This window comes from Balearica regulorum, chromosome 2 (assembly GCF_011004875.1).
Source record: "Balearica regulorum gibbericeps isolate bBalReg1 chromosome 2, bBalReg1.pri, whole genome shotgun sequence".
NCBI classification, from domain to species: Eukaryota; Metazoa; Chordata; class Aves; order Gruiformes; family Gruidae; genus Balearica; species Balearica regulorum.
In genome coordinates this window covers 140707913-140732802 of record NC_046185.1, presented here as the reverse complement: position 1 = coordinate 140732802, position 24890 = coordinate 140707913, and the positions used below count along the sequence as shown (strand labels likewise).

General features: G+C 39.9%; 2 protein-coding genes across 7 annotated transcripts in view; one reads left to right on the top strand and one right to left on the bottom strand.

Annotated features, from left to right (window-relative positions):
- DYNC1I1 (dynein cytoplasmic 1 intermediate chain 1) overlaps positions 1-24001 on the top strand; it is a 193093-nt gene extending 169092 nt beyond the window's left edge. For all 6 annotated transcript variants that reach the window (XM_075746142.1, XM_075746144.1, XM_075746146.1 and 3 more), the window contains 2 exons: positions 5528-5653; positions 23044-24001. In XM_075746142.1, the coding sequence (XP_075602257.1) occupies positions 5528-5653; positions 23044-23154 (237 nt within the window). In that variant the 3' untranslated portion in view covers positions 23155-24001. The remainder of the gene's footprint in view (positions 1-5527; positions 5654-23043) is intronic.
- The window catches only part of SLC25A13 (solute carrier family 25 member 13), a 108858-nt gene continuing 107186 nt past the window's right edge, over positions 23219-24890 (bottom strand). Inside the window, exon 20 of the mRNA XM_075746138.1 lies at positions 23219-23358. The gene's annotated coding sequence lies outside the window, so the exon portion shown is untranslated. The remainder of the gene's footprint in view (positions 23359-24890) is intronic.

The following is a 24890-nucleotide window of genomic DNA, read 5'->3' as shown; positions in this document are numbered from 1 at the left end:
CCGCCGTGTCAGAAAGCCAGCGTGCCTCTGTCTCTTCCTTCACCTCCGGCCTTTCTGAGTCGCTAGCTGCTCCGCTTTGAGTTTTTTAAGCACAAGGCATCTCACATGTTATTTGTGGTTTTATACCCTCACCTTTTTTTCTCTTCAAAATTTGCTGTGAAACTTAAAGGCACAAATGCAAATGAAAAATAAAAAGTTTGCTTTCTGTCACTATTAACTAGTGGGGACCATTGGGGAAGAAATGTCACACCTTTACATTTCACAGACGAGAAAGGATTAATCAGAGAGCTTTTGCAAAGATTGAGAACAGTAAATACTGTATTTTTAAAGTCATTTTCTAAACGTGCCGAACTCCCCTTTTTGCTCATGTTATTTCAGATTAAAAAAACCCACATGCTGCAGACATATATTGATGCTATTTTTTCTGGATTTGAGTTTCCCTAAAAAATGTTTTTAAGAAAACCTGTCATGTTGCTTGAGGTCAGTCTTAGATGACCAGCAATCAGCACGACAATTGAAATATTTTTCCACAACTGAAGTCTTGCATATTTTTACTTAATGCCACGTAAAATTAAGAACAAACAGACTGAAAAAAAGGCACGTATTAACTGTCGGTTTCTTTTTATTTCCAAAAAAGAGAAGACTGAAGAGCAAGCCCCAGTATTTCCCCCCATACACCCTATTTTTTACAATTTTTAAAATTTTTAAGATTAGTTTGATCATTAATACGCCCTTCACATAAACATGCTATACATTCAGCCAGAGTAAAATACGGGTGCAGTTTATGGCTTCCAGTGAGTGGTGCTTGCCATAAATAAGCATGGACAGGTAAGAGGAACCAGCACTGGGCGCTGCATTGTCAAGGGGAGCAGTAAGGCCTTTTGAAGTGCTCTGAGCAGGAAGCAGCGCAGCCTTTTTAATTAGAGCACATACAGCTGGAGGATATACAGGAGGAGTCTCCTCAGAATTTATTTTGGGAAGGGAGGGACATATCCTTCAGGTGTTCTCATTAATGCAGGTTTAAACACAGAGCATAAACCCCAGCATTTTAAGAAGAAAAAAAAAATAACCCTTTCCCCCCAAATACCAGGGCTGAAATCCTGCTCTGCTTGAAATCAACTGATGTTTTGCCATTTAACTCAATGAGACCGTAGTTTCTTTCCAAAAAATTAGTATGGACCGCTTGATCCCAGTCCCATCAATAATAAGGCTGTACACAGAAAACTGCTGATATATTTTCAGTGTGTTTACATATAAATACATAGGAACATCAGAAAAAAAAATTCATTTCAAGCTTGATCCTGCTTTTCTTCTGCATGCAAGGCCACCCCTGATTTCACAAATGATTTCCATTCTGAGAGGTCAAAATCAGTTCTCATGTAAGGATCAGACTGGAATTATTTCCATGGTATCGGAGCTTTGTATTTTTATGAGAATTGAATTTGAGTCTCTGGAGGCAGAAATACCATTTGGTTTCCTTACTGAGCACTGATGAAAGAAATAAAAAAAAAAAAATCTTTAGAAATGATAAACTGGCAAATTCTGAATAGATGTGAGGTTTTGTTATGCAGGAGACGCAGCAAAAGTATCACTGAAAGAGAGAACTGTAAGCAGTTTTTTAAACATCGTAACTGAAAGTGATTATTGTTTGCTTTTGCCCTTTATCTGGTAGGCCATAATTAGTTTATAATTTTCAAGATTTCTGTAATTGATTATGCCGTTTAAGTCTGCAGTGCTATTTGCTAAGAAAAAGTCCTTGTCAGCACTTTTGCCTTTGTAACAAGAAATCTTGAAACACCTATTTTTTTAGATCATTATTACTTTTAGATGTCAGATATGTGACGTTAAAGTATTTGTGAAGACAGTAGAAAATGACAGGTATATTAATGTGTTTAACTGCTAGATATTGATAAAAATCTCTGTGTGAGAACTAGATATGATTGTTATTAATGAGACCTGGGTTTGTTTAATTTGGGAAATAAGTCACATTTTTATTTACGTATTATTTTGTAAACCAATTAAGGAAATACCTGGTTTTAGTTACAGTATGCTACCTTCAAATTTTTGAACTGTAACATAGTTTCCACTAGTGTTACTCCCCGTATTTATTAAAAACATTTCCCCTGAGAGCTAGATGCTTTCTGATCAAAATAACTAAAATCGTTTGACCGTACCACAGATTTAATCAATCTGATTATTCTCAAAATCTCAATGTAAAGTAACCAGAGTATCTGCATGTTTCACGTTGATCTGTGGATACCAGAAATTGTTTTTGTAATAGCAATGAAAGTCATCACATTTTATATTTCACAAATGAATATAAAACCTTAAAAAGGAAAAAATCCTTCATTCTTTTGCAAACTGAATAGTATTTTATTTGGATCACTATAGTGAGGTTTGCAGATAGTTTCAGGATAGCAAATGCCGATTTCTTACCTATGTGTCTGTAGGTACATTTCTTTTTTGATCAAGAGTGTAAAAGGTCTTGAGGTTATTGATGAGTCTTATTTATCCATGAACTGATATTAAACAGACTTACAAAATTGCTTATTTCAGCTGTGTTATATCCTATTCACATGTTTGTTGGGGTTTTTTGTATGGTGTACCTTAGCTTTGAAAGTGTGAAGATGGTGTCTATTTCTAGAAACAGGTAACAGATGTATTTGCAAGCAGGTTTTGACACTACGTAAGCAATAAAAGTAAAACAATAAAAGGTGTATTCTTATCATGCAGGCTTTTCTGACTGCATCCTTCTTAATCTGTTACCTGTTAAAATCTCATTTCAAAATTGTTAAAAATCTGACAAGCACCAACTTCAGAGGATTTATAAAGTATTTCAAATGTGATTTTAAAAACATAATGCTACCATTATAAAATAAACTCTTATCTTTGAAATCTAAAATAGGCACGTGTAATTTAACCTATCACTACAGAGAGCAGACAAATTTATTTTAAGATACTATGGTTTGACTATATTTCTCTCCATGTCACTGGAGAAGAGACTTTTTATTTAGATTTTTAAAGACTGTTTCATTATTGCTTTTTATTTTGTTAGATAGCTTTGTGGAATAGTAACAGGATTTTACAAAACCGTCGGGTTTTGGAAAAAAGCATGGCTTGTGTCTTGCGTCTGCGGCATGCTTGCTGCTTATTTTCATGTGGAACATTGAAAGAATGCTGTATTAACAAAAAAACGCCAGCTCTAGAGTTATGTATTTCATCCTTCTGAAAGATTTTTTGAAAATTCAGTGCCTGTGTATATTTATGTATGAAACAAATATCTTTGATCTACAGTTTTCTGAGAAACATAGCTGGTTAGTGGATTAGTGCTCTAAAAATGTGGCATTTAGTTGTTGTTTGAAGAAACCCATTTCCAAATGTTATGAAATTAATTTTGGCTGGAATTAAAATAGTGCGCCTTTTTTTTTTTTTTTTTTTTTTTAAATCACTGATCAGAGGAGTAAAACTTGTTTTTTTTCTACTGTGATTTTATCATGAATCAATGACCCCATGTCAGATTTAGGCCATTGACTCTTTCCCACTAAGCATTAGCAGACTTGGGATGAGGAGTGCCAGCTTTTTTGGGTAATACTGCCTTGGACAGGACCTAGGCCTTGCACAATGGGAAGATGAGTCCAGTAGCTTATTTGCATTTGAATGACTTCTTAAAGGGGGGGGATGATGGTATCTGCTTTCTGATTGCTATCCAGCATTATTTCTACATCATTCTGCAAACAAAATCCTCTTGTATTTCGTATGTGGGGCTCAAGGATGTTACCACAAAGCCCTGTGCAGAGGCAACGCTTTAGCTGGGCAGGCTGGTTTTGGTTTTGAAGCCTTGTGTCAGGTTTGGTGAGGAGGAGTTGGAGCGAGGAGTCTCCAGGGGAAGAGGGACAAGGCAAGCACTCCTGCTTCCCAGTCTTTGTCCTGCTGCTGGCATGGCTGCGCACACAGTGCAGCCCTAATGAGAGTCTCGGGAAGTCTGCAAGGGTTCAGCTTCCTACCGTCACTCATCGTGTGTGACACAATGAAGGCGTTATTGCTGAGGAGAGGGAGATTGGCATGGGAGCTATACAATGTTTGTTTTAAAGTTATTTCTCTCCTGAATCTTTGGACCTATCTCACAACTACAATATAAAACTACAGCCAGAGAACCCAGATGAAGTCAGCAAAATACTGGTTTTGTTAATCTTGTCAGGTTGTCAATGTTCAGACCAGGCTTTAATACCACCTTACAGCTGCCGCCTTCCTGCTTCTGCTGTATTGTGCTGACAATGAGGACAGGAGTATCTGTCACTCCTCCAGAGGTAGCTCAGACTCTGGTTCCTGTCCAACTGCCTCTTCTTGCCTGGACTGCTATCCTATTCCATGTCCATTTATAGATCCCAGGACACCTCCTTGTCCCCATCTCCCTGTGTGACCAGGACCCGTTCCCACAGATGGATCTGGTGGAGGAACTGCTTTTGCAGCTATCCTATCCCATTTGCGCTGACCTAAAAAGCATTAAAGCTAAAAAGCCTTGTTTGGAAGATTGTCATGCCAAGCTACAGGCTCCTTGCTCAGGCAGGTTCTCCTATTAAAGGCGGCTGGGTGGAGCATTAGCAGACTTTCAGGTTACTGTCATTTGTCTTATGAGGTGACCTAAATCAACTGAGTGATCTACCTATCTGGGACAAACACCCACACAGTTCCTTCCTCCTGCAGCATCTTTTGATGCCCTCATTCCAGTGTAGATTACAAATACTTCTCCTAAGATTATGTTCATTGCTTTATTCATCCCATGCATTAACCAGAATCTTTATGTATCCTTGTGGATCACCTGTTAAGTTGGTTGACTTGAGGTGGGGAGGGGTGTTGGAAATTAGACAGCATCCAGGTGTATTTAAAGCAGAAGAAGTCTCCCGGGGATGTAAAAGAGAATTGTGGGAATATATTGTAGGAGTTCCTAAATGTCAGCTCAGCTGTCCTCACTTCTGCTGTGTCCTCACTCTGAAGCGATTAGCTCAGGACTTTTCTGACGTAATACCTAAGTTTCGACCTCTGCATCTAGCCGCAGAGGTGAGTATGGATTTAAAGAATGTGTCAGCATGAATACAGGGATGTGTCTGCTGACCATCAGGTTATCTGAGCCCGAGTCAGAGACCAGAAGCCAGGGCAGGACTGAAGCCAAGTCCTACTCTCAGTTGGTTCTTGTTAATAAGTCACTGACTTTTGAGAAAGAAGCACATGTGGTTTTGCATGTCTCTGAGGTTAAGAGGAAAAAAACTGCTTCATTTACCGGCCTTTACTGTGGAAAAGTCTTCCCTGCTCATTCCAAGCAATCTCTTACTCTTTCCTCTTTTTAGCACATGTGATCGAAGAAACAATGAACCCTTTTTTTTTCCTCCCCCCGATGAGGGTTGTATGTTATTTCCAGCAATGCCAAGGGACTTGTGACTCACCCAGCTAAGCAGGACATTCAAAACTGACCCCCAGGTTTGCAGGCAGCGTGATTTTATTGTCCTTCCTGTTCCTATTGTTTTGACAGGTTCCCACAGCCAGCGTCACCATAGAAGGAGCTTCTGCCCTCAACCGTGTCCGCTGGGCCCAGGCCGGGAAGGAGGTAGCAGTTGGTGATTCAGAAGGCCGAATATGGATCTATGATGTTGGAGAGGTATTATTATTGTTGTTTGGGGTTTTTTTTAAAGCTCAGCTCCTGGAGAATACTACATCCAAGTCTGAAGAAAGATCATATATCGTAACACATGAATAGGACACCTCCAAAGATTAAGCTAGATTTCTTTCAGTTGAATCCCCATTGATTTTGGGTTGCCAACAGTGTGTTAGTCGTAAAGCTACCTTGCAAAAGAGTTAACTGGTTAAAGTCTTTTTGAAAGTTTTCAGTGTGTTTAAAACTATTTTTTAATGGTTCTACGGTTACAGTTGGGAAAAGTTACAAAGGAATATAAAGAGGAAAATAGAGGTGCAAAAAGAAGCTGTGTTGTTCTGAAGTTGATCCTGAAGGGTTCACCTTTTATACTCCAGTATCTCTTATTTCATGACTGGCTTAATGCTGTAGATTTTGCTCAGCATGACATGTACAGAATACATCTGTTCTTTTAGTACTGAATAATGCTGAATATGTCTGAATATGTGCAAAAGTACTAACAGGAGGAAATAAGAGGTGTCATTGTGGAGGATGGTAGGTGCATGTGTGATAAAGAGTATGTAGGTGCTGAGAAATAGCAGGATATGTATTCTGTGTCTAAGGCTGCTCTCAATTCACCCTGCTACATCTTATAAAAGCCATCTAAACTGCAGTGTGTTTGGCACTGATGGAATCTACCTCTTTGTTGATGAATAAGGTATAGAGTGTTCTGTCGGCATTACAATTCCTTGGAACAGTTAAGGGTGAATCTCTGAGCAATCAGCTTTTATGTAGAGAATTTGTTTTCCATCATTATCTGTGATAGGATACTGAGATATCCATCTCAACACAGTAGGGAAACATTATAGAATATATACAGAATTATCTGTAACTCTCATAAAGTGATTTTATGGCCCATAGCAAAATTGCTTGTGCATGACTCATATTTTTGGATTGCGTTCACTTGTGCAGGAGTTGCCTTTCCTCACAAATGTTTGCTGAAACTTCTTGCTGTATTGTTAGCGTAATTTCTAAATTGTCTAAGGTTACTGCGTTCAGATTTCCACTATGACACTGGCAGGTCAGGCTGTTTTTATTTATTTTTCTTTTTTGCATGACTGTTCCAAAAAGGTGGGATTTTTGTCTACCAAGTGATACGACAGGCTATGGAAATGTCTTTTGATGACAGCGCAGTCTGATCTTGTCTGGGAGTCTAGACGGGCTGTAGAAATGTCTCTTTTTGCATATCATACACCAAATCATTCATAGGATTGTTTATTCCTGGGAGCTCACCCAGGAGAAAATAGATTTAGTGTTCTGTGCAGAAGAAGTAATATTTAAGTTTTTGGCCTTTCCTCTGTATAATCAGAATTCAACTTGCAAAATGAGTAACAGTGATATGCTCAGATCAAAAAGAAAGACAGGCTTCTATTACTTGAAAAGGAAAAAGACAAGAGAGTAATCCAACTATTTATTTGTGCGACTCCCGATCAGTGTTAAATAGAGTGTTCTGCTTCATGGATGTTGCATACCCTGCCCATGCAGAGCCCCAGCAACTCAGCTCCATACACACTTACACAGATGGATATCCATCCCCATGGCTGCTGGCAGGTCATGGGCCATTGCCACCCCTCCTTCTCTTTGAATGAAGGAACTCATTAATTTGTTGCCTGGGTCATTTTGGCAGTCTCTGTAGTAATTCCTGTACCAAATTTAGGACAAGTGGTGTGGGCTGCAACAGCTTCAAATACTACCAGGGCTGCTGTGTTGTTAGTGGCTTTTTCTGGTTTAAAAAAGGAGAGTGCTCCTATATTCTCCAGTGCCACTGTCCTCACTATAAAGCCTTCAGTGAGATGCAGAAATGCTTTGCAGCTGAAGAGCCTGGAACCAAGGGCTTGCACAGTGAGTTATTTCGTGCTTAGCTGTCCTCAGACATGATGCACAGGGGATTCACAGCACGCACATGCACTTTTGGAAGTGTCTGGCAGAAATAGGCAGCCTTTAAGGCTCCCTCTTTACTTCAGTGTCCAGACATTGGCCAGTTCTTGGCTCAGCTGGGGTCCTCCTTTGACTGTCCTTTTCGTATGGGTTTGATTCTGGGATGTGACGGGGCTGATCTGACAGTTTAAAAGGGGCAATCCTTCTCCCCCTGCCATCCAGCCATTGCTAGCCATGTTCCTTGCTTTTCAGTTTTTGTGCCAGTAGCAGTGTTTGTCACCACCCGCAGTGTGGGGAGAGAGCTAGATCAACAAATAATTATTTATTTATTTATTGTTTTGTTTTCATTGGGGTATTTTTCTCCGTGAACTGACTCAGTGTGAGAGTAGATGAGTGAGCATGTGGCTGGGGGCAAGGGGTAGGCAGCTGGGAGCTGTACCGTACAGTACCTGGCAGCACCTAGCTCTCATATTTGACCCAGCTGTATTGCAAAGCCTGACGCTAAGCTGCAACAGTTGACCTTTCAGCAATAGCACTCTACCTGTCTCCTACAGCACTGGCTTCTGAAAAGGCCTCATCACTGGAAGAACTCGTCTCTGCCTGACTGATAACTTAGTAGCATCCGCTTATTTGAAGGTGCATCTCTCTGATTTGGGAAGATGAGTGTTATTACTTGCATTAGAAAGTCAGCAGGCCACTTTACAAAGACCCTAAATACACATACCAAAAGCATTCATGCTCCACTTACATTGCAACCTTTTAAAAACCTTTACTTTCTCATGACTGTTCCAAATTTCACATTAGATCAGCTGTAAATTCATAAAACATTGGTTCCATCAGAAAAAAAATTGATTATATTTGTATTATAATAAAGCACAGTGTCTTTGAATTTCACATTACTGTTTAAGCAATTTTTCTTACCTGTTTGAACAGACAGAATTGACTCAGTGAATTTTGATCAGAGCAGAAAATATCAGGATATCAAATCGTTAAGGAAAAAAATTAAGTGATAGTAATTTTTACTTTGGTAGATTAATCACAGTTTTAAAGAACTATTCTAGAGAACAGTAAAGTTTACTGCTGCTATTAACCCATGTGGTGTAAAGAGAAAACATTATATGGCCAAAGTGAAAACATACGACACGAGGCCTAACCTTGCATCCTTTGTGAAGAAAAGGAGTGTGAGATCAGGGCTGTTTTGCTTGTGTAAGACTTTAGGATTTGGCCCTTTTTGCTACGTTACCCAGTCATAGTCTTTACGACTATGACAAGAAATGGCAGAAACATGAAGAATGTGGCAGAGTCCATGACCAGGGAGTTAAAAATAATGGTGACATTTTCAGTTAGGCTATATAATGTTATCTCCTTAGAGTATGTACTTTTAGTTGTTTGATTTCAGCATCGTGTCTGAAAATAACTGAACACATTTATTTTCACAGTAAGGGGTCTATTTTCTCCTCAATGCGTGTGCTTTATGCCCATTAGCATTAGTGGGAGTTATACATGTACTTCCAGGGGAGAGGAGACTTAAATAGTCCATATAGATGTGCTCTTGTGGATCAGTAACCACTGATTTAAAGAATGTTAATTATAAAATGAAATAAAACCCCAAACTAACACACAAAAATCTGATTGTTTCAGTGTGATGGGATCTTAAACCTATGTAACTTAACCAGAGACTATAACCAGTCATTGTAAATACACTTTACTATCTGTAAGATCTAAATATTCAAACTGGTCTAGTAGTTGAGATACTATTATTGTGATAGTATGTATAATGTATTTTAGCTTCTGTGGTCTTATTTACTGCGCAGCAAGTTTTCTGTAGGGTAGAAGTTGATTTTAACAGAACATGGACCACTGACTGTAGATTTATTCACATGTCCAGATGATTGATAGTTAGACCTAACTGCATGTCTCTTTTGTAGATATATTTTCTAGAAAGCTTGCTCCCATTGTGCATGCTTGAGTGATGTTACACAGTTGCCGCTGTCATAAATATTCTCTAACAACCATGTTTGTTGCTTACCTGGCTTATTGAGAATGGTTTTTGCACCTTTGGTTGTGAAAGAAGCAGCTTCTCATCCACCTTCCATTATTTTTTTTTTTTCCCCTTTAATCTCTTCCAGGTCATATTCTGCTTGCACTGTGAATAAATAGATAGAAACTGTAAATCAATTATTTATTATTTGTTTGTAAAAAATATAAAGTTTACAGCACAGGATTGGAGAGTTTGAAACTGTAATCACAAGGAGCTTATTACTGTACATTATTTTGTTAAACTACTTACAGGACAAACTATTGCATCTGTTTGGTGGTCTTTCAGACAATTGATCCTAGTCATGCTTTTAAAGGATGCCTAGTATGACAGGTGGAACTGGAGAAAAGTAAGAAAAGGTCATTCCCTAGACCATCCAGGAAAGCCGTACTCTGTACTCATTTCTTTGCAGTGAAATCAGTATCATATTGATGTTTCTGGACTTTGTTAGGTTTCAGAGTTAGTATCTCCTTAAGGCCTTGTAGGGCTGCTGTGCTTGGTTGTTTGTGTACTTGCCCATTTGCTCCCTGATGGGTGTTAATCCCATATCTCACTTTCAAGTACATGACCAGTGAGGGAGGAGCTGGCAACTGCCTGAAATAGGTGAAGTGGTACAGTAAGGAATAGCCCACTGGTGCCTATAAAATAATTTCCTTTGATTTCAGCAGCCTTTAACAGCTGCTCTGAGATTCTTAGGGTTCTAGACAGAGAGAAATGCATTTGCAACCAATTCTCACATTTCAGCATGACTATTGAGTCACTTATTTTTCTAGGCAGAGTGGAGAAGCGTCGGTACTTTGTCCTCCCATCTTGAGATCCCTGTGTCTCGCTATAGATTTCATACGGAAAACATATCCAGCATCTCTTTCATGCAGTTAAAAACTACCGTAGCCCAGAGAGAGAAATGTGAAACTAGGTTTTGTGTCATGTAGTTATCCAGGTAGATTTTCCAGTAGGCTTACTTTTGCCATTATAAAGCTCCTGTAGAGCATATATTGAGTTAGGAAATGGTTTTGCCTCAAAAGCAGAGTTGAGACTTGACATAAAATATTTTATTTTAAAATCTGTGTTGAGTTACAAGTATTGTTGGAACACAGATAAATGGCTCACACACATATTTTGAAGGCAAATTTGAGCAATAATAAGGGGTTGTGCTTACAACCAAGTTTTATTCAAAAGCGTTCAAAGATCAAGTAAGATACAGTAGTTACAACAACGCACACAATCCAGGCATAAAGGATAATTAAATGGATTGTGAGGCAGCGCCTGAATTTCACCATTGATATTTTTGCTAGGGAGGTTGTAATGCTGGCCTCGGAGGATTTTAAAAGCATGTTTTAACAAAGCAGAATCTCTTAAGAGTTGTTGGAAAATGTAAAGAGCTAGGGTTTTGATTTGCTTCCCCTCCACCCCCAGTTTTATAATGTTCAGTCTTGAGAGACTTTTAAAACTGGAAGTGCTTAGAGATGACCAAAAAAAACAAAAAAAAAAAAAAAAAAGAGAATGACAGCATGCTAGGAACTCCAGCTTTTTACTTGAATAATACCTGAAATATTGAGGAGAACAAGCTCTTCGTCCCTCATCATTTGAATTCTCACTGATATAGCCAGTATTCACAAAGGGATTTTTGAAGTAGGTTAAATAAGAACTCCCTAATGAAAAAAATGCACTAGTTTGAAATCAGTCAATTTAATTACTGTGTTTTATGAAGGCCATTACCCATTGCTGATTACTAGGGTGATAAAATCTTTAAGCTTTGGTAGCCTCCATAGGGGGTGAGCCGATCTAAGTAGAGCAAAGTCCAGTCATTATCACCCTAAATACTTATGTTTCTCATTACAATATTCATTACTTTAGGTTACTGTGAATGCTTTGAGGTCTTTATGTAAGCACTGGTTTATTCTCCTGTAGAAAAACAATGTTGTTATGTTGATAAGTTAAACCCAAGCATTTATATACTTTTACAGTTTCAAAGGAGGCTTGGCATAGAAATACATACATTTATGCCTGTGAGTTCTCCTGTACACTCGTATTCATGTCTGTGTGCTTGTCAGTACGGTCATACTAGTCTGATAAGAAGTGGAAAAGGATATGTGTTACCTTGTTCTTTCAGTCTGTTTTGGTACTTCAGTAAGCTGGAACAGAGCCTTGTGTTCCTAATAACAACCTTTATTAGGGAAGTACTTTTCAAGAGGGAAAACTGAGCCATGATCTAACTAATCTGACATACCCAAGGCCAGCTGCCGAGGGTTGGAACTGTTTATCTCCAGTGCCAGTCTAGGGCCTTGCGCTTCCTTTCCCGGACACCTCTTGCACATCATGCGGCATTGTTGCCTCTCTGCCCTTCTCAATCACCTTCACATGGTCTCCTGACTTATAAAGCAGCTTCATAAAACTGATATTAATTTAAAGATGGCCTCAAAATCATTTCCCCTGTTTAAAAATGTGTATTTTTAAAAAGAATGCTTGCAACACATCAGGGAGAGATGTGGGTCTGGGCTACTGGGAGAGGAGAGTAGCCTGTAGAAAGAATCTGAAGAACTTGGTGTCACTAGCCAAGGAAGTCTGAGCCTGGTGGCAGTATAGATGATTCATGTACTTAAAGAAATAGGAGTGCTTGGGGCCAGAAAGGGAGAACTGGTGAAGGTGAGGACATGCTGCCACCAGAGCATGCGGCTGCAAGCTGGCCATGTGTTCAAGTGAAAAATTAGAAGAGTATTTTTAACCATCAGGAGGCTGAAGTTCCAGAGCGGGTAGGGACAAACGGCCTCTCTAAGTGGGGCCTCTCAACAGGATTTTGTCATGCGCTTGTGTGTGATACAGCAGTGGGTCACACCTGGCATACGAGGTCACTCTCCTGCCTGATGCCATGATGTATACTTCTTGGTAATGAGAGTTTCTTCTGTTTCACTACATATATAAATGAACATGAAATTCCACTTTCATTTTACTACCAGAATATTGCTTGTTAAAACTAAAGGAGGAAGCACCAGGTTTTTAACGAAGCTACCCTTTCTCTCATATGTTGATTAGACAGTGGAATTAAATGGGCATTAGTGAACACAGACAGAAAGGAGGGGTGAGGGGGATAAACAGTCATCCTAAAAATTCAATTGATTCTTTATCCTTACCTTCCAGTTGCTTATGATGAACTATTTCAGTAGTTCTCCAGGGATAGCGTACTAGCTCCCTGGAGAATTTCATGAGGTAAAAAGACGTGAGCTTCCAATATGATACAAGTATCTTTTATAAGAATTCCTCAAGTCCTCATCATATGAAATAAAAAGCTTAAGAAAACCAGTCAACCAACCAACCAAAATCTGGCTCCAGTCCTTTTTATTCATTTGCACACTACTTTTAAAGCTGGCGTATGTTTCCTTTTCCCTTGCAAAGGCCCAGATCCTCCCCCTGCAGAGAGGATCAGAGAGAACAAGCCACATGTGACAGGAGTTAATCATGTAGCTTAATGCACTATTAGAAGGCACTCAGATAATGAAGTGATGAGAGTGGCAGAAGCGAAGCTGTAAGAGATCATTCCCTTTCTGCACAGTAAAGCCTGCAGGAGGGAGAGAAGGGAGAGCTGTCTGTGACAATCTTCCTGTTGGTATTTCCCTGCTGAGCTGGGAAATACAGTAAAGGGGAAGAGAGAAAGGAGAAAGGCAGGCTCCAGATCGGACATACCACTCTGTCCACTGTATGTTTAGTTCATTGGCACTACTGGTGGCTTCACTACTCCTCAGTTACTGCTGCTTCTTAAAACATTTCAGGAGGCTTAGTGGAAAAGATAATCTGGGTCCCGACTTTCCATGGTGCTTGTAGGTGAGGCAGGGGAAGCTGAGTGAGTGCTTTAGCTGGTCTGCCCTGTCCTGACCTTGCATCCTGGAACACCCCTGGGGGACAGAACTGAAGTCAATGCATGCTAATAGTGTCACAGAGTATGTATTTTAAATACCTAGTCAGTCTGTTGGGTGATACTTTCTCTGAAAGTTTTTATCCCCTTTCTGATGTAAAGAGAAGTATTACTGAAAAATGTTCATAGCTTTAAGTAACAGAGAGTGTGGAAGGGGAAAAGTACCAAATGCTAGATTTAGTATGAGCTCAGTTTCTGTGCAGCAATTTGCAAATTTCATTAAAATTTACATGTTATCATTGTGGTGTTAAAACACTTCTGAAACAAGAGCTACTTTGTGTAATTAATTTTCTTCATGATGCTTCTTGGTTTCAACCTGTCACATCCAGTAGCAGTTTTCATTTTGAGAATCCTTAACTACGTTTTCAATCTTCTTTTATGGTTTGCAAAATGGTCTGTATTTTGAACATGAAAAAATACTTAATTCATGACTTGGAAAGTAACGGTTAAACCTAAAATATCAGCTGAGGATAACTGTGGGCCTTAATGCATCCTATTTGGCGGCTAAAATTCCATATTCAGTGTTTAATTTAAATGTGAAATGTATCCTCAAGTGCCTAGAGTTATGTCTGAAATGAAAAAAAACCCCAACAAAACAAAACTCCCTGCTATTTCATGGATGAGCTTTTGCAGCTAACGGAACATGTGCAAAATCTCAGGGAAGGTAGCAGCTTTCCTGCAAACCAAAATCTCTGAACAGTTCATAAGCTACTTTTGGTGAGCATCCGTTTGCCAACTGGGAGCCAGAAAGCCGTGGTAAAAGTCCTTTACAGTCCTGGCATGAGTCATGGACACGGTTTGGAAAGGAAGCAAGCTGAGCTGAAGACACCATGATTTATTTCTTCTCTGAGGCTATAGTCCTTCACTCAGCTGAACTTCCAGGGAGGCAACTTTGCCAGTGCAGCTACCCCACGGGCTGAAGCTCTAGTATGTCAAGTAAAAATGATGGGGCAGTTGTTCCAATCAATGTAGTTGTCAGTAAAAAAAAAATACAGATACTGGAAAGAACAATAGGTTGAAGGCTCCTTACCATGAAACTCATGCAAAAAATTACAGGAGTTTTCAATGACTTTGAGAAATGGAAATCAAAGCAGGACTGAGATCCCCATGGCAGATGAATGGCAGTAGCATGCCTCACTGTTTTTCTTAATCAAACTGTAAATTGATGGCATTACAGAAGTGGTGGAAGGGTAGGAACTGCAAGAACTTTGCTGCTTAGGGCACTACCTCTTTTGATGCAAAATTGTTCGCTTTTCTGAAGCATGGCAGATGCTCTTTCTGCTCCTATAACTAATTATATTAAATCTCTTTTGTTTCCAAGGACTTAAACAGGCCAATAGTCTCTGCCATTGAAAGTATCACTCGAGGAGATCCATAGGAGAGGGACTCCCACAACACGGCTGGTGAAAGCACTCTGGTGTGCTTCAGAACAGGCTATAAGCTTATAGCTTAATGTTTGTATTTTAAAAATAAGGGATCATCTAAGGAAACAAAAGTAATCTAAATTTCAACTTTCAGTCATGTCTTTCAAGATGACTGGTAATTACTCAATACTTTATCCTCTAGATCTAGTGCAGCATTTTGATACATTAATTGAGGGAAGAAAAATCTGTTTGATAGCTTGGACATCATTCTTTCTGGTTAATTCAGGAGAGCCTCAGCCAGCTCTGAAATTATAGGTGGAACTGCAGCCTTGTCTACAATTAAAGATACTTTCCACTTCCTTGTTTTCTTTTCCGTATGCCCTATCAAGTTTTAATCCTTCAGGCTGAAGTTTTCCATAATTGGTGTTTGCTTCCAGCACAGGTTTTGTTTTTTCTTACTACTTTTTTTTTTTTTTTTTAAAGATTAAAGACAGTATCATAACGCAAAATAAATAACATGCTCAAATTGAGGGAGTTAGCCTTAACTCTGACATTTCGTATCTTTGAAGTGTTAGAGTCTGCAGTCTTAATGATCTGTTAACATGCATTTGTGTGTCATGTATGTATAATTTACAGACTACATTTTAGTCTGTTCTCTTGTTAGATTGGCATCGAGGTGACTATTGCAGACAAAGAGGACTAAATTTAGGAAAGAATTAATGGACATTCAAATGCTTGAGTTTCTGTGTAGGCCCTTTATACAGTGTATAAAGCACATTACATGTAAATTATTAAAATAACACCATGGTTTGCCTGGTATTCAAAACATGATTTACCAACAACTATGTAACAATTCAGCAGCTACTGTTCTCCTTAGGAGAAAGAGTCAAAGTTTGCTGAAAATGGATTCGGTTTCTGTTTGAGATTAAGCTCTTTTTTGTCATATAAACTAATATTTTGTCTTCTTTTTACTATGGCAGCCTAGTTAAATCAGACCCTGCTAGCGAATTGCAAAGAAATAAATCACAACAGACATTAATCTAGATGAGGGCTAAGTAATTAACTTCATAGAAGGGTGGTGTATACTGTGTCTGTGACACTAGACTGACTGCTGTGCATAGAATAAATGCAGCATTTAGGCTGCCTATGGTATTCCACCCCTTCAATTAAGTAAACAAATATATATAGAGCTACTCTGGAGTGTATCCTTTGTGGTCTAAACACTGTATCTTATTAAAATCATCTGCATGCAGTCTGTGGGGTTTGAGTTCCTGCCAGTGGTTTCATCCATTGTTAACAGTGATGCTCGGCTCTCCCAAGAGTTAAATACAGTGGTACTATAGTTATGTGAAAAGGGTGCTCTTGGTTACTTTGGTGGCCATTTCGTTGCATATTACCTCCCACTTTGTTTCCATCCATGTGTGTGGCATAGGGTGTTGCCTGGAAAAATATAGGCTTTTTCAGGAAAAAAAAAAATCCATATAGGTTGAGAAAAATATCAAAGGCAGTCTGTAATTGATTCTGGGAGGCAAGACCAGAGCCAGAATAGGTGCATGCCTGCCTGCTCTATGTGCGTGTAGCAAGATATTTAATATTTACATTCATACATCTCTTTTCACCTCAGTGACAGTGATAAAACATCTGTTGAACTCTGGAAGATAGGATCAGTTGTTTAAAGGCAAACTATAATTCTTGTTTTTCATTTGTAAGCATTACGATCCGTATCCTGCAAGTGCTCTCTTTTACTTGGAAAATTAGACTGATTGTTCTACTTTTTAGAAAAATCAAGCTGAAGTAGTTATATTTTATCATCATTAAAAATATTTTTACCTACAATGTCATAAATGCACAAAGTATTTGCAGCAGATTTCTTTTCAATATAGCACTTAAATTTAGAGGGTGATATGGACAATATTGGTTGACAAAAATTCTGCTTAGAGAAAATAGCTAAAATGATATTTGCCTGAAGCTATGTTTATTTGATGATGCTATTAAATTGAAAGAATATAAAAATGGTGATAAACCACATATACAAATAACTTAGTGTGAAGTCTGAGATTTTAGTCATTAAAGCTAGTTTGCCAGACTTGCTGTTTTCCACAAACTCAAATTAATCTGAATATTTTCTAAGCTTTAATTAGCTATCTCTTCAAAGAGTGTTTAGCTTGCCCTTCTCAAAAGTTGTATTAGCAACCGAGTATTTTAGAGATGAGAGGAACATTAATTTTCATATAGTTTTTATTTTCCCTGCTGGATATGAGATTTTTTTGCAAATATGGCAGTGTTGAAGCAGAGGCAAGTAAACGGGATTGTCTAAAATAAGATCAGCCTTTGCCTGTAAACAACAATAAACCCAATGCAGCTAATAAAAGAAGTGTGTTAATCAGAAAGTTTCTGATCTCTAGGAGCATGGTGACTAGCTGTAGAAACCCATCCACTTAAATCAGAACAAGGTTTTCTATATACAAAAATAAGAAAGCATTGTACTTCTACGAAATGTGTTTGAATGGGTCATGGATTTTTGACTCAGGAACCGCTGTCACCCTTAGAGTGTATCTTGGACCACCATGCAGGCTCGTCTGCAAACGTCTAATTGAAAACAGTGTGTGGCAATACGGTTGCGCAGGCCGGCTGCAGACCACATACTTTGGCAGATCGTTCCAAGTCGTGGTGTAACGGTTCATTTTCAGATTCTCCTTTTACACCTGCGTCCACGGGACGTGTGTGTTAGAATCGATTATAGACTGTTCTGGTTGGAAAAATTCACCCTTTCAGAACAACCCCTCTGTCAGAGACAACACTGAGGACGTTCTTCCCACGGCTATTTTTGATTTGAGGCGTCTGAACTTTAGGTGAAGATGAAAAAAAAAGTGATTAATAACTTGGTGATTGGGATCACACGATACTTTCACCAGGAATCAGTGCTGCCGGTTATGATCTGGTGTCTCAGTGACAAGTACATTGACCCATGAGGTACAGTCATTAAAAGGAAACGCAATAGGTTGAACACGGACAGCTGTTCTCCATTTGAGTGTATGGGACACTGGTTCCTCCAAAGTGGAGGCTGCTGCTGCTGAAACTGCTGTTGTGTTTTTCCTCCTTCCCAGGAGAGTTCCCAGCCCTCAGAGGAGAGCTGTGCTGGACAAGAGCATGGAGGGATGAAGGCAGAAAAAGTTGTCTGCTCCCATCCCAAAGATTTAGATGCTTCAGGGAAGGCGAGGAGCCAGGAATAAAGTGAAATACCCTCAATGAATAATTCATTTGCTGGAAAGTGGTTTTTCAGGGAAACTGAAGTTATACAGAGATTTGGACAAATTGAGCTGAAACGTTCTCAGCCATAAAAAAGATGGATAGGAGGGGAATATACCAAAATCTTGAAATATGTTGTAATATCTTATTTCAACCTTCTGGATACATTCCTTTAAAAGGCATATTCAAAGCTTTTTTTTTTTTTTTGGTCTCAAAATCATTCCTTTTTCTTCTTTTTTTTTTTTTTTTTAATTGACCTAACTTAAAAGAGCAAATGTTACTAGAAGATGTTAAATGACCTGAAAATGAGAAGAAATTTATGTTGGCTTGTGTCTTCAGGCACCGGATTTTTGTTGCTTTTCTGCTTGCTTGGGGAGCCCAGCGCTAGCTGACACAAAAACTCTTGACACGTCAAGAGTTGTCTGGTCCCGAGCATCTCCTTTTCCTGAGTTCTGTCTTTCTTACAGTTTTAAGAGTAGTAGTGTCCAGTGAAGTTGCTAATAGCACAGTTTCTGGGAAAACACAGGAAATACAGTTTGTATTTGTAAGATCTCTGGTGTATGGGTTGGACGCTCAGCACTCAGGGGTAATCTCTGCCTTGACAAGAAGATGGAGGAGGCTGTTCCTGGTGAAACTCACATTCATGCCGCTACCTGCAACGAGTTGGCCTGGCGAGCCCTCGGGGGAGAGTGCTCCATTACTGTCTTACCAGATGCACATAAACCATCTCCTTGGTCAGTACTGGCATCGAGGAGGGCACGTGTTTGTGCTTCAGGGTTGGAAAACAAACAAACAAGTGCTTGGCTAGAGTGATCACCCAGGAAACACAGAGAAGCTTCAGAAGGTTCAAAAATCCAAGGGCTCTGTGGTGGCACCAGGAGATATGGTTTCGGTGTGCATGCGGTAAACCCATGTGATATTGGCAAGGCAAAGCCAGGTGCTCATCAGGAAGAGCCTGGCTGTTGTTTCCTTTGGGTCCGGTCATTTTATCCTTTATCTACACTGGAGAATAGGCACAAGTTGGAACAATCTTACCTTTAACCTTTACAAGCCTTGTTGCTTCAAAGTCTACTGTAACCCCATGACTCTGAAAAATGAAATGGAGGGACCTACTGTGGTTGACCTACGTGGCCCAGCTAGACAGCCTAAGTTAAATATCTTCACCCAATTAAAAATGGGTCACCATCCTAGCATCTTGAGAAGATGTTTTCCTATACTAAATTCTCACTCCTGTAACCAGCTGAGCACGTGTAACTTAAGAAGCAGAAGAAGGTTTATTTGGATGCATAAACTTGTAGTCACACTTGCAGGTCTGTAGGCTTGCAGCCTGAACTTCTGATATTTTGAAAGCCAGACAGATGACAAAAGTACCCCTCTTCCAACAACTTAACAGACAAAGTTTGGCTAAAGTCACCACTTTGCTTTGAGAATACTGGTTTTCCTCATTAGAATTACTATCTGACGCAACCTAAATGTACCATGGTATTTAAGTTAAAGCAGTGTGAGTAATTCAGTCAATTAATTAGGTGCGGGTAGCACTTACCTTCCATTGTGAAGGGATCAAAGGAGAACACTTAATAGCATTTATTTTCTTGTTCTGCTCCATACCTTAGTGTCAGTTCATTCAAATAACCTTCTGACCCAAATGTTAATCTAAGTTATTATATTAAGTTATTATGCTTTGGTGAACATTTCTACCCTGCGTCAACATCAGCACTCCTGGGACTCAACACGTCCTACTTTGTAGTAACAAAAGTGGACAGAAAATGGCAAAAATGCCAAATGAGTGAGGAACCCCCAAACAGCTCTAAACCTCTGCCCATTGGTGAAGAATCTCCTCATTTCTTCCCCCCGTGCCCTGGTATTCACAGAAAAAAAACTTGTGCATAGAAGCTGAAAGGGAGATTCCACAGTTGGACCCAGGCCTCCAACACTTGTGGGTGTCATTGTGCCCAGCTGAAGGAACTTGAATGGAAAATGGCTGGAAGGGGACCATTAATTCAGACAAGAATTTGAATTGGAGTTTGTGGATACTTTTGGTTTTATTTGTGGTCTTTTGCTGTATAACTATTGTGATTTGATTTTAGGGCCTTCACAGAGAGAAGGGGGGGGGAATAAAAATTAGTTTTTCCTTTGACTTCATTATTGCCAAGGTTTCCCTCTGCATCCCTGAGGAATTTATATTAGAGAGGTTTATTCTACTAACAGCCTATTAGCAGGATTGGCCCCTCGTTGAAAGCATGATGCAGTGTGTGAGAGTAAATAAGGTAAAATAAGACAAAGTTCTAAGTAATTAGATTGTGTGTGGGCACTGAATGTTTTCATCTCTGTGCTAAAGGTATTCACTTCAATCATTAATTGGTTTGTGAATTGAGTTATTAAAAATGGCCCAGGTCTTGCTAACACTGGCAGCTAACATAATGCATGTAATGCATACATTTGTGGGGAGAATCTTCAAGTTTGCAATACAAAGTTGTTTTAATAGTCCGGACTTGGATTTTATTTGTCTGTGGCTATGCTGTGGAGTAAAGGAAATTAAATTATCTCAATGTCATAAATATATTTAAATATTTTTACTTAGAATGACATATTGTCTTCTTCAGCCATTTAATAGAATGTAATGCTGTTTAGGACTTTAAAAGACAAGGAGAAATGAGGCTTTATTAAATTCAGTAAGTCCTTTGCATAGGATATTGCTCCACTTTAATGATGTTACTACTTGAAATAAGTGAGACTCATTTCATGTTTTCATTCAAGAGTTTGATAAATGATAGTGCCGTACACATCACAAGAAGTAAAATCTTTTAGGACACAAGCAATAGTAACAGGGAAGTTGTTACACAGCTGCTTGTGGTTGCAGCTATGGTAGAAGGATCTCTGCACCGTCACTTAACTCACTGTACAGTAGCTCATATAGGTGTGTGACTGTGACCAAACCTGTGCTACTGGTACTTGTGTGTTGGTGCACTGACCTCCATTCTGGTGTTACATTGCCTTCTGCTGAAGGTTTGAAAGAACAGAGCTGTCTTTCAAATAAAGACCATAACAGATCCACATACGTGCATGTGAGCGTGAGAGACAGCTGTCTTAAAGCATTTACTCCTGTAATTCTGGTCTCCATTCCTGCGAAAAGTAAAGGAGAAAAATGCAGTGGATGACAAGGTAAAACCCAGAGAGCGCACCTATTATAGAGGGCTGAGACGCCTTTCACACAGATTGCATTTCTCAAGTCTGTAGCCTCAGTAAATGCTGAACTGTACTGTATTCAGTGTTTCAATAGGCAAAAAGCAAACTTGCTGTACACCAGCCCTTCATAATGTAACAGTGTCACTGATATATGCACTATACATGGGAAGCTTTAAAACACACGCTATGTTTTTCTCCAGAATATTGGACGTAGAGGCGAAGCTAGATACAAAATAGTTGAAAAACTCTTTGGCGCCAGTGAGATACGGAGGAGATGTTTAGATCCAGTATTGCAAATTCCTGTCCATCCGATTAACACTGAACTTGAAGCAGCGTACATGGAGCTTTCACACGTGGTTAACATTGGGCATGCACACAAGCTCTTGCCCCAGCTGGGCATGCTAGTTCATGTAATAGATCCTTTTCTTGGTCTGCAGTTACGTGTGTTCCTCCTGGGATGTAAGGAGAGGAGAATAATTTGACTGTATTCCAGTACAGCGTACCATACAGCCTCCAGTGTGCACCTCCAATCTGGTGGTGCCAAATGGCAGTAGTTAGCCAGCCTTCTGCATGGCATTTTTGGTGGTGTTTTAAAAGAAGTCAGTCAGTACAGATTGAATACTGGGATTAGCTAAGGTCATACTCATTTGTTAGTCTAAAGGCATCTGTTTGCTAAGGTGGACAGCAGTTTATTATGCCCTGGAGTTTCCAAACAGTTGCCTTCTTCAGCACCAAGCACTGCATAATATCTTCAAACAGTTACTTTTTCATATTATGTTCAGGACATGATCACAGGGCTTCAAGAGGGCAGTAAAAATGTGCATGGTTCATCTGGATGCTTGTTCCTGTTTTCTGGAATTTGAGTTAATGAAACCAAAGTTTGAGAAAACTGTCCCCCCCACCCCCCCACCCTTTTTTTTTTTTGTTTAATTATCTCAATCCCAGCTTGCATTATCTTCCAGAAATTGCAGTGTTGGATCCAGCTGAAAATGACTGCAGTATTATTTTGCCATAGCACTGAAGCGTTCTATCCGGAAGCTTAGCTATTTAGATTACACGTCCCTCTTGAAGCCTAATGTTCAAGAGCTCTTCATTAGAAACATCAATGGTATTAAATGGAAATGGATATTGCATGAGCATATAAAAAATGAGGCCAGTAATGCAGTATCCAGTTGGTATAACATTTCGATTGTAATACATTTCTTGTAATTGTGAATTCCTTCACATAGGGGAGGGTAACTAAAATAACACAATATATTTATTTTACTATTAAGAGCTTTAATGAACTTCAGGAAAATAGTTTCAATACAGTGTTGTAAAAGCTCTGTTACCTTGCACACATTGACCTCGGTCCTGCAAACAATTACGCTTGGGCACAGCCTTGCTGACTTCAAATGGGCAGTTCACATGTGTAAAGTTAAACATACGTGCATATATTTGTAGAGATCAAGGCCTCGCTTCAGTTTGGAAAATGTGAAATATTTTAACAAAAAGGGGTTGATTTTGCAACAACACTCCAACAAAATACTTTGCCTTAAAATCAAGCAGATGATAAAGCTTTTTTCCTCTGACACTTTCCATAAAAGCTCCTTCCAGCCGGCACTGCGCAGGAAGCTGCAACCGCACCGATCGCGACAGGAGCTCTCCTCAAAGGAGGTGCCTCCATTTGGGGTCAGAGAGATAACCGCCTTCCCCACACGGTCTCTTAATCCACTGTCTGTTTCTTCCCCAGCTGGCCGTTCCGCACAACGATGAATGGACCCGCTTCGCTCGGACCCTGGTGGAAATCCGCGCCAACCGAGCAGACAGCGAAGAGGAAGGGGCGGTGGAGCTGTCGGCCTAGGGGAGGAGAAGGAGCAGCGCCCGCCGTCACCGGAACAGCAGCTTTCCCTCGCCAAACACGCTGGTGTTCAGTGTCAGAGTCGGTCTTGCTGTGGCTTTTGATGCCAGTGTACATGCCACTATTGCTCAAAGCATTCCGTATTAATCACACTGCTTTACACAAGGCTGAAAATATCCAGAGCATTTTCATACTTTATATTTCTGTCTGAAAAGTAAGAAAGAAAAGACAAATCAACCCTTTATGGGTTTAGTTGTTGCCTTTTAACTACTTAGTAGCTGTATTTAATAGCTAGGAACCCCTGGTTAAACTTGTGCTCACATTGCCCTTCTGGCATAGTCCTATTAAATCCATATGAAGCCAGATATGATTATGTGCAGATGTGGTGTGCTTCACTGTATGGGACTGGGCCAAAGACGTTAGATGTGGTGTTTCACATGGTGACTTACATTATGAATGGATGTACTATACGAAAGTTGCTGCTCCTTATTTATTGCGGTGTGCTGCATGGAACATATTTATTTGAAAGCATTAAAATAAACGATCCTAAAGCATGTGCATAATGAGAGAACTGCATTGTCTGTGTGCTGCTGTAGAGGTTACATTAAAGTCCACATAACAATTACAGTACATCAGTTGTGCTTAAGATGTAGGATCTATAAAGGTTGGCTTGAGTGGATGGAATGAGTTTCCTTTTTTTTAAGATGCCTATTATTTCTAGGCACTTTAACTATATTTCAAATACAGTTGGTCACTGATACTTGTCATGCAAGTTAACACTAACAGGCTGACAAAGGGTTGTGGTTCCAGAGTATGACACTGGTATTGCCAATAAAATGTATCAAGCCCGGCCTGTTGCAGTGTGGTTAATCTTTCCTCGCCAGCAGTGCTCAGTGTGGTCATTACCGGTCACTGGCGAGGCACTGGGAAAATGTGACTGCCCTGACTGGCAGAGAGCTCATGCAGCTGCTATGTAAATAGATACCTTCGTCTACAGGGACCCACCAGTAATGGACTTACGTGCATCTTTACGTGAGCAGACACTAATCCGTGTCAGCTTCTAGGCTTGATTTAGGCATTACTTTCCTTTCCTCCATCCCTAGCTGTGCACACGCAGAGCAGCACCATCCTGCTGTATGCACTAAAAGAAGAGGCAAGACAAGGCCACCTCAAACTGTCTGGAGAGACAGGTTGGGATAGGGAACAAGGGAATATTCTCCTTCATGACAAACTCTTGTGGCTTGAGCAAAGAACTAGGGTGCAGACTGATGGCATTGAGCACTGTGGCCCTGAGGGCCATTGGTGAATGCTGGCCTCGGTGGTGAGGCTGCTAAGTTACGTTCGCACCACATTATACCGAGCCAGAGCAGGGCAGTGACCCCCAGGTTAACAGAGTGGGTAACACTGTCACTTGGGCAGCCATTACAGCGAGAAACATTGGAAGTCAAGCAGCAACAAAGGTTTTGTATGTGAGTTTGGAAGGAACTGCATCGTATGTCTGTGCCATCATACTGAGGAATAGATGAGCTCATGCTCTTCAGAGCTGTGGTCAAACCCAGAACCACTGGGAAGTATCTGCCCTGCTAAAAGCCAGAATAGGATGAGAAAATTAATCCCTGGGAGAGGCTGCATTTCCCTCACTCGCCTGGTGGTTAGAAACATCTCCCAGTGAGAGTGCATGGGCTAGTTTCTTCTTTGCGGTGGGACCTGAAGATACATCCCAGTGCCTGTGGACAGGG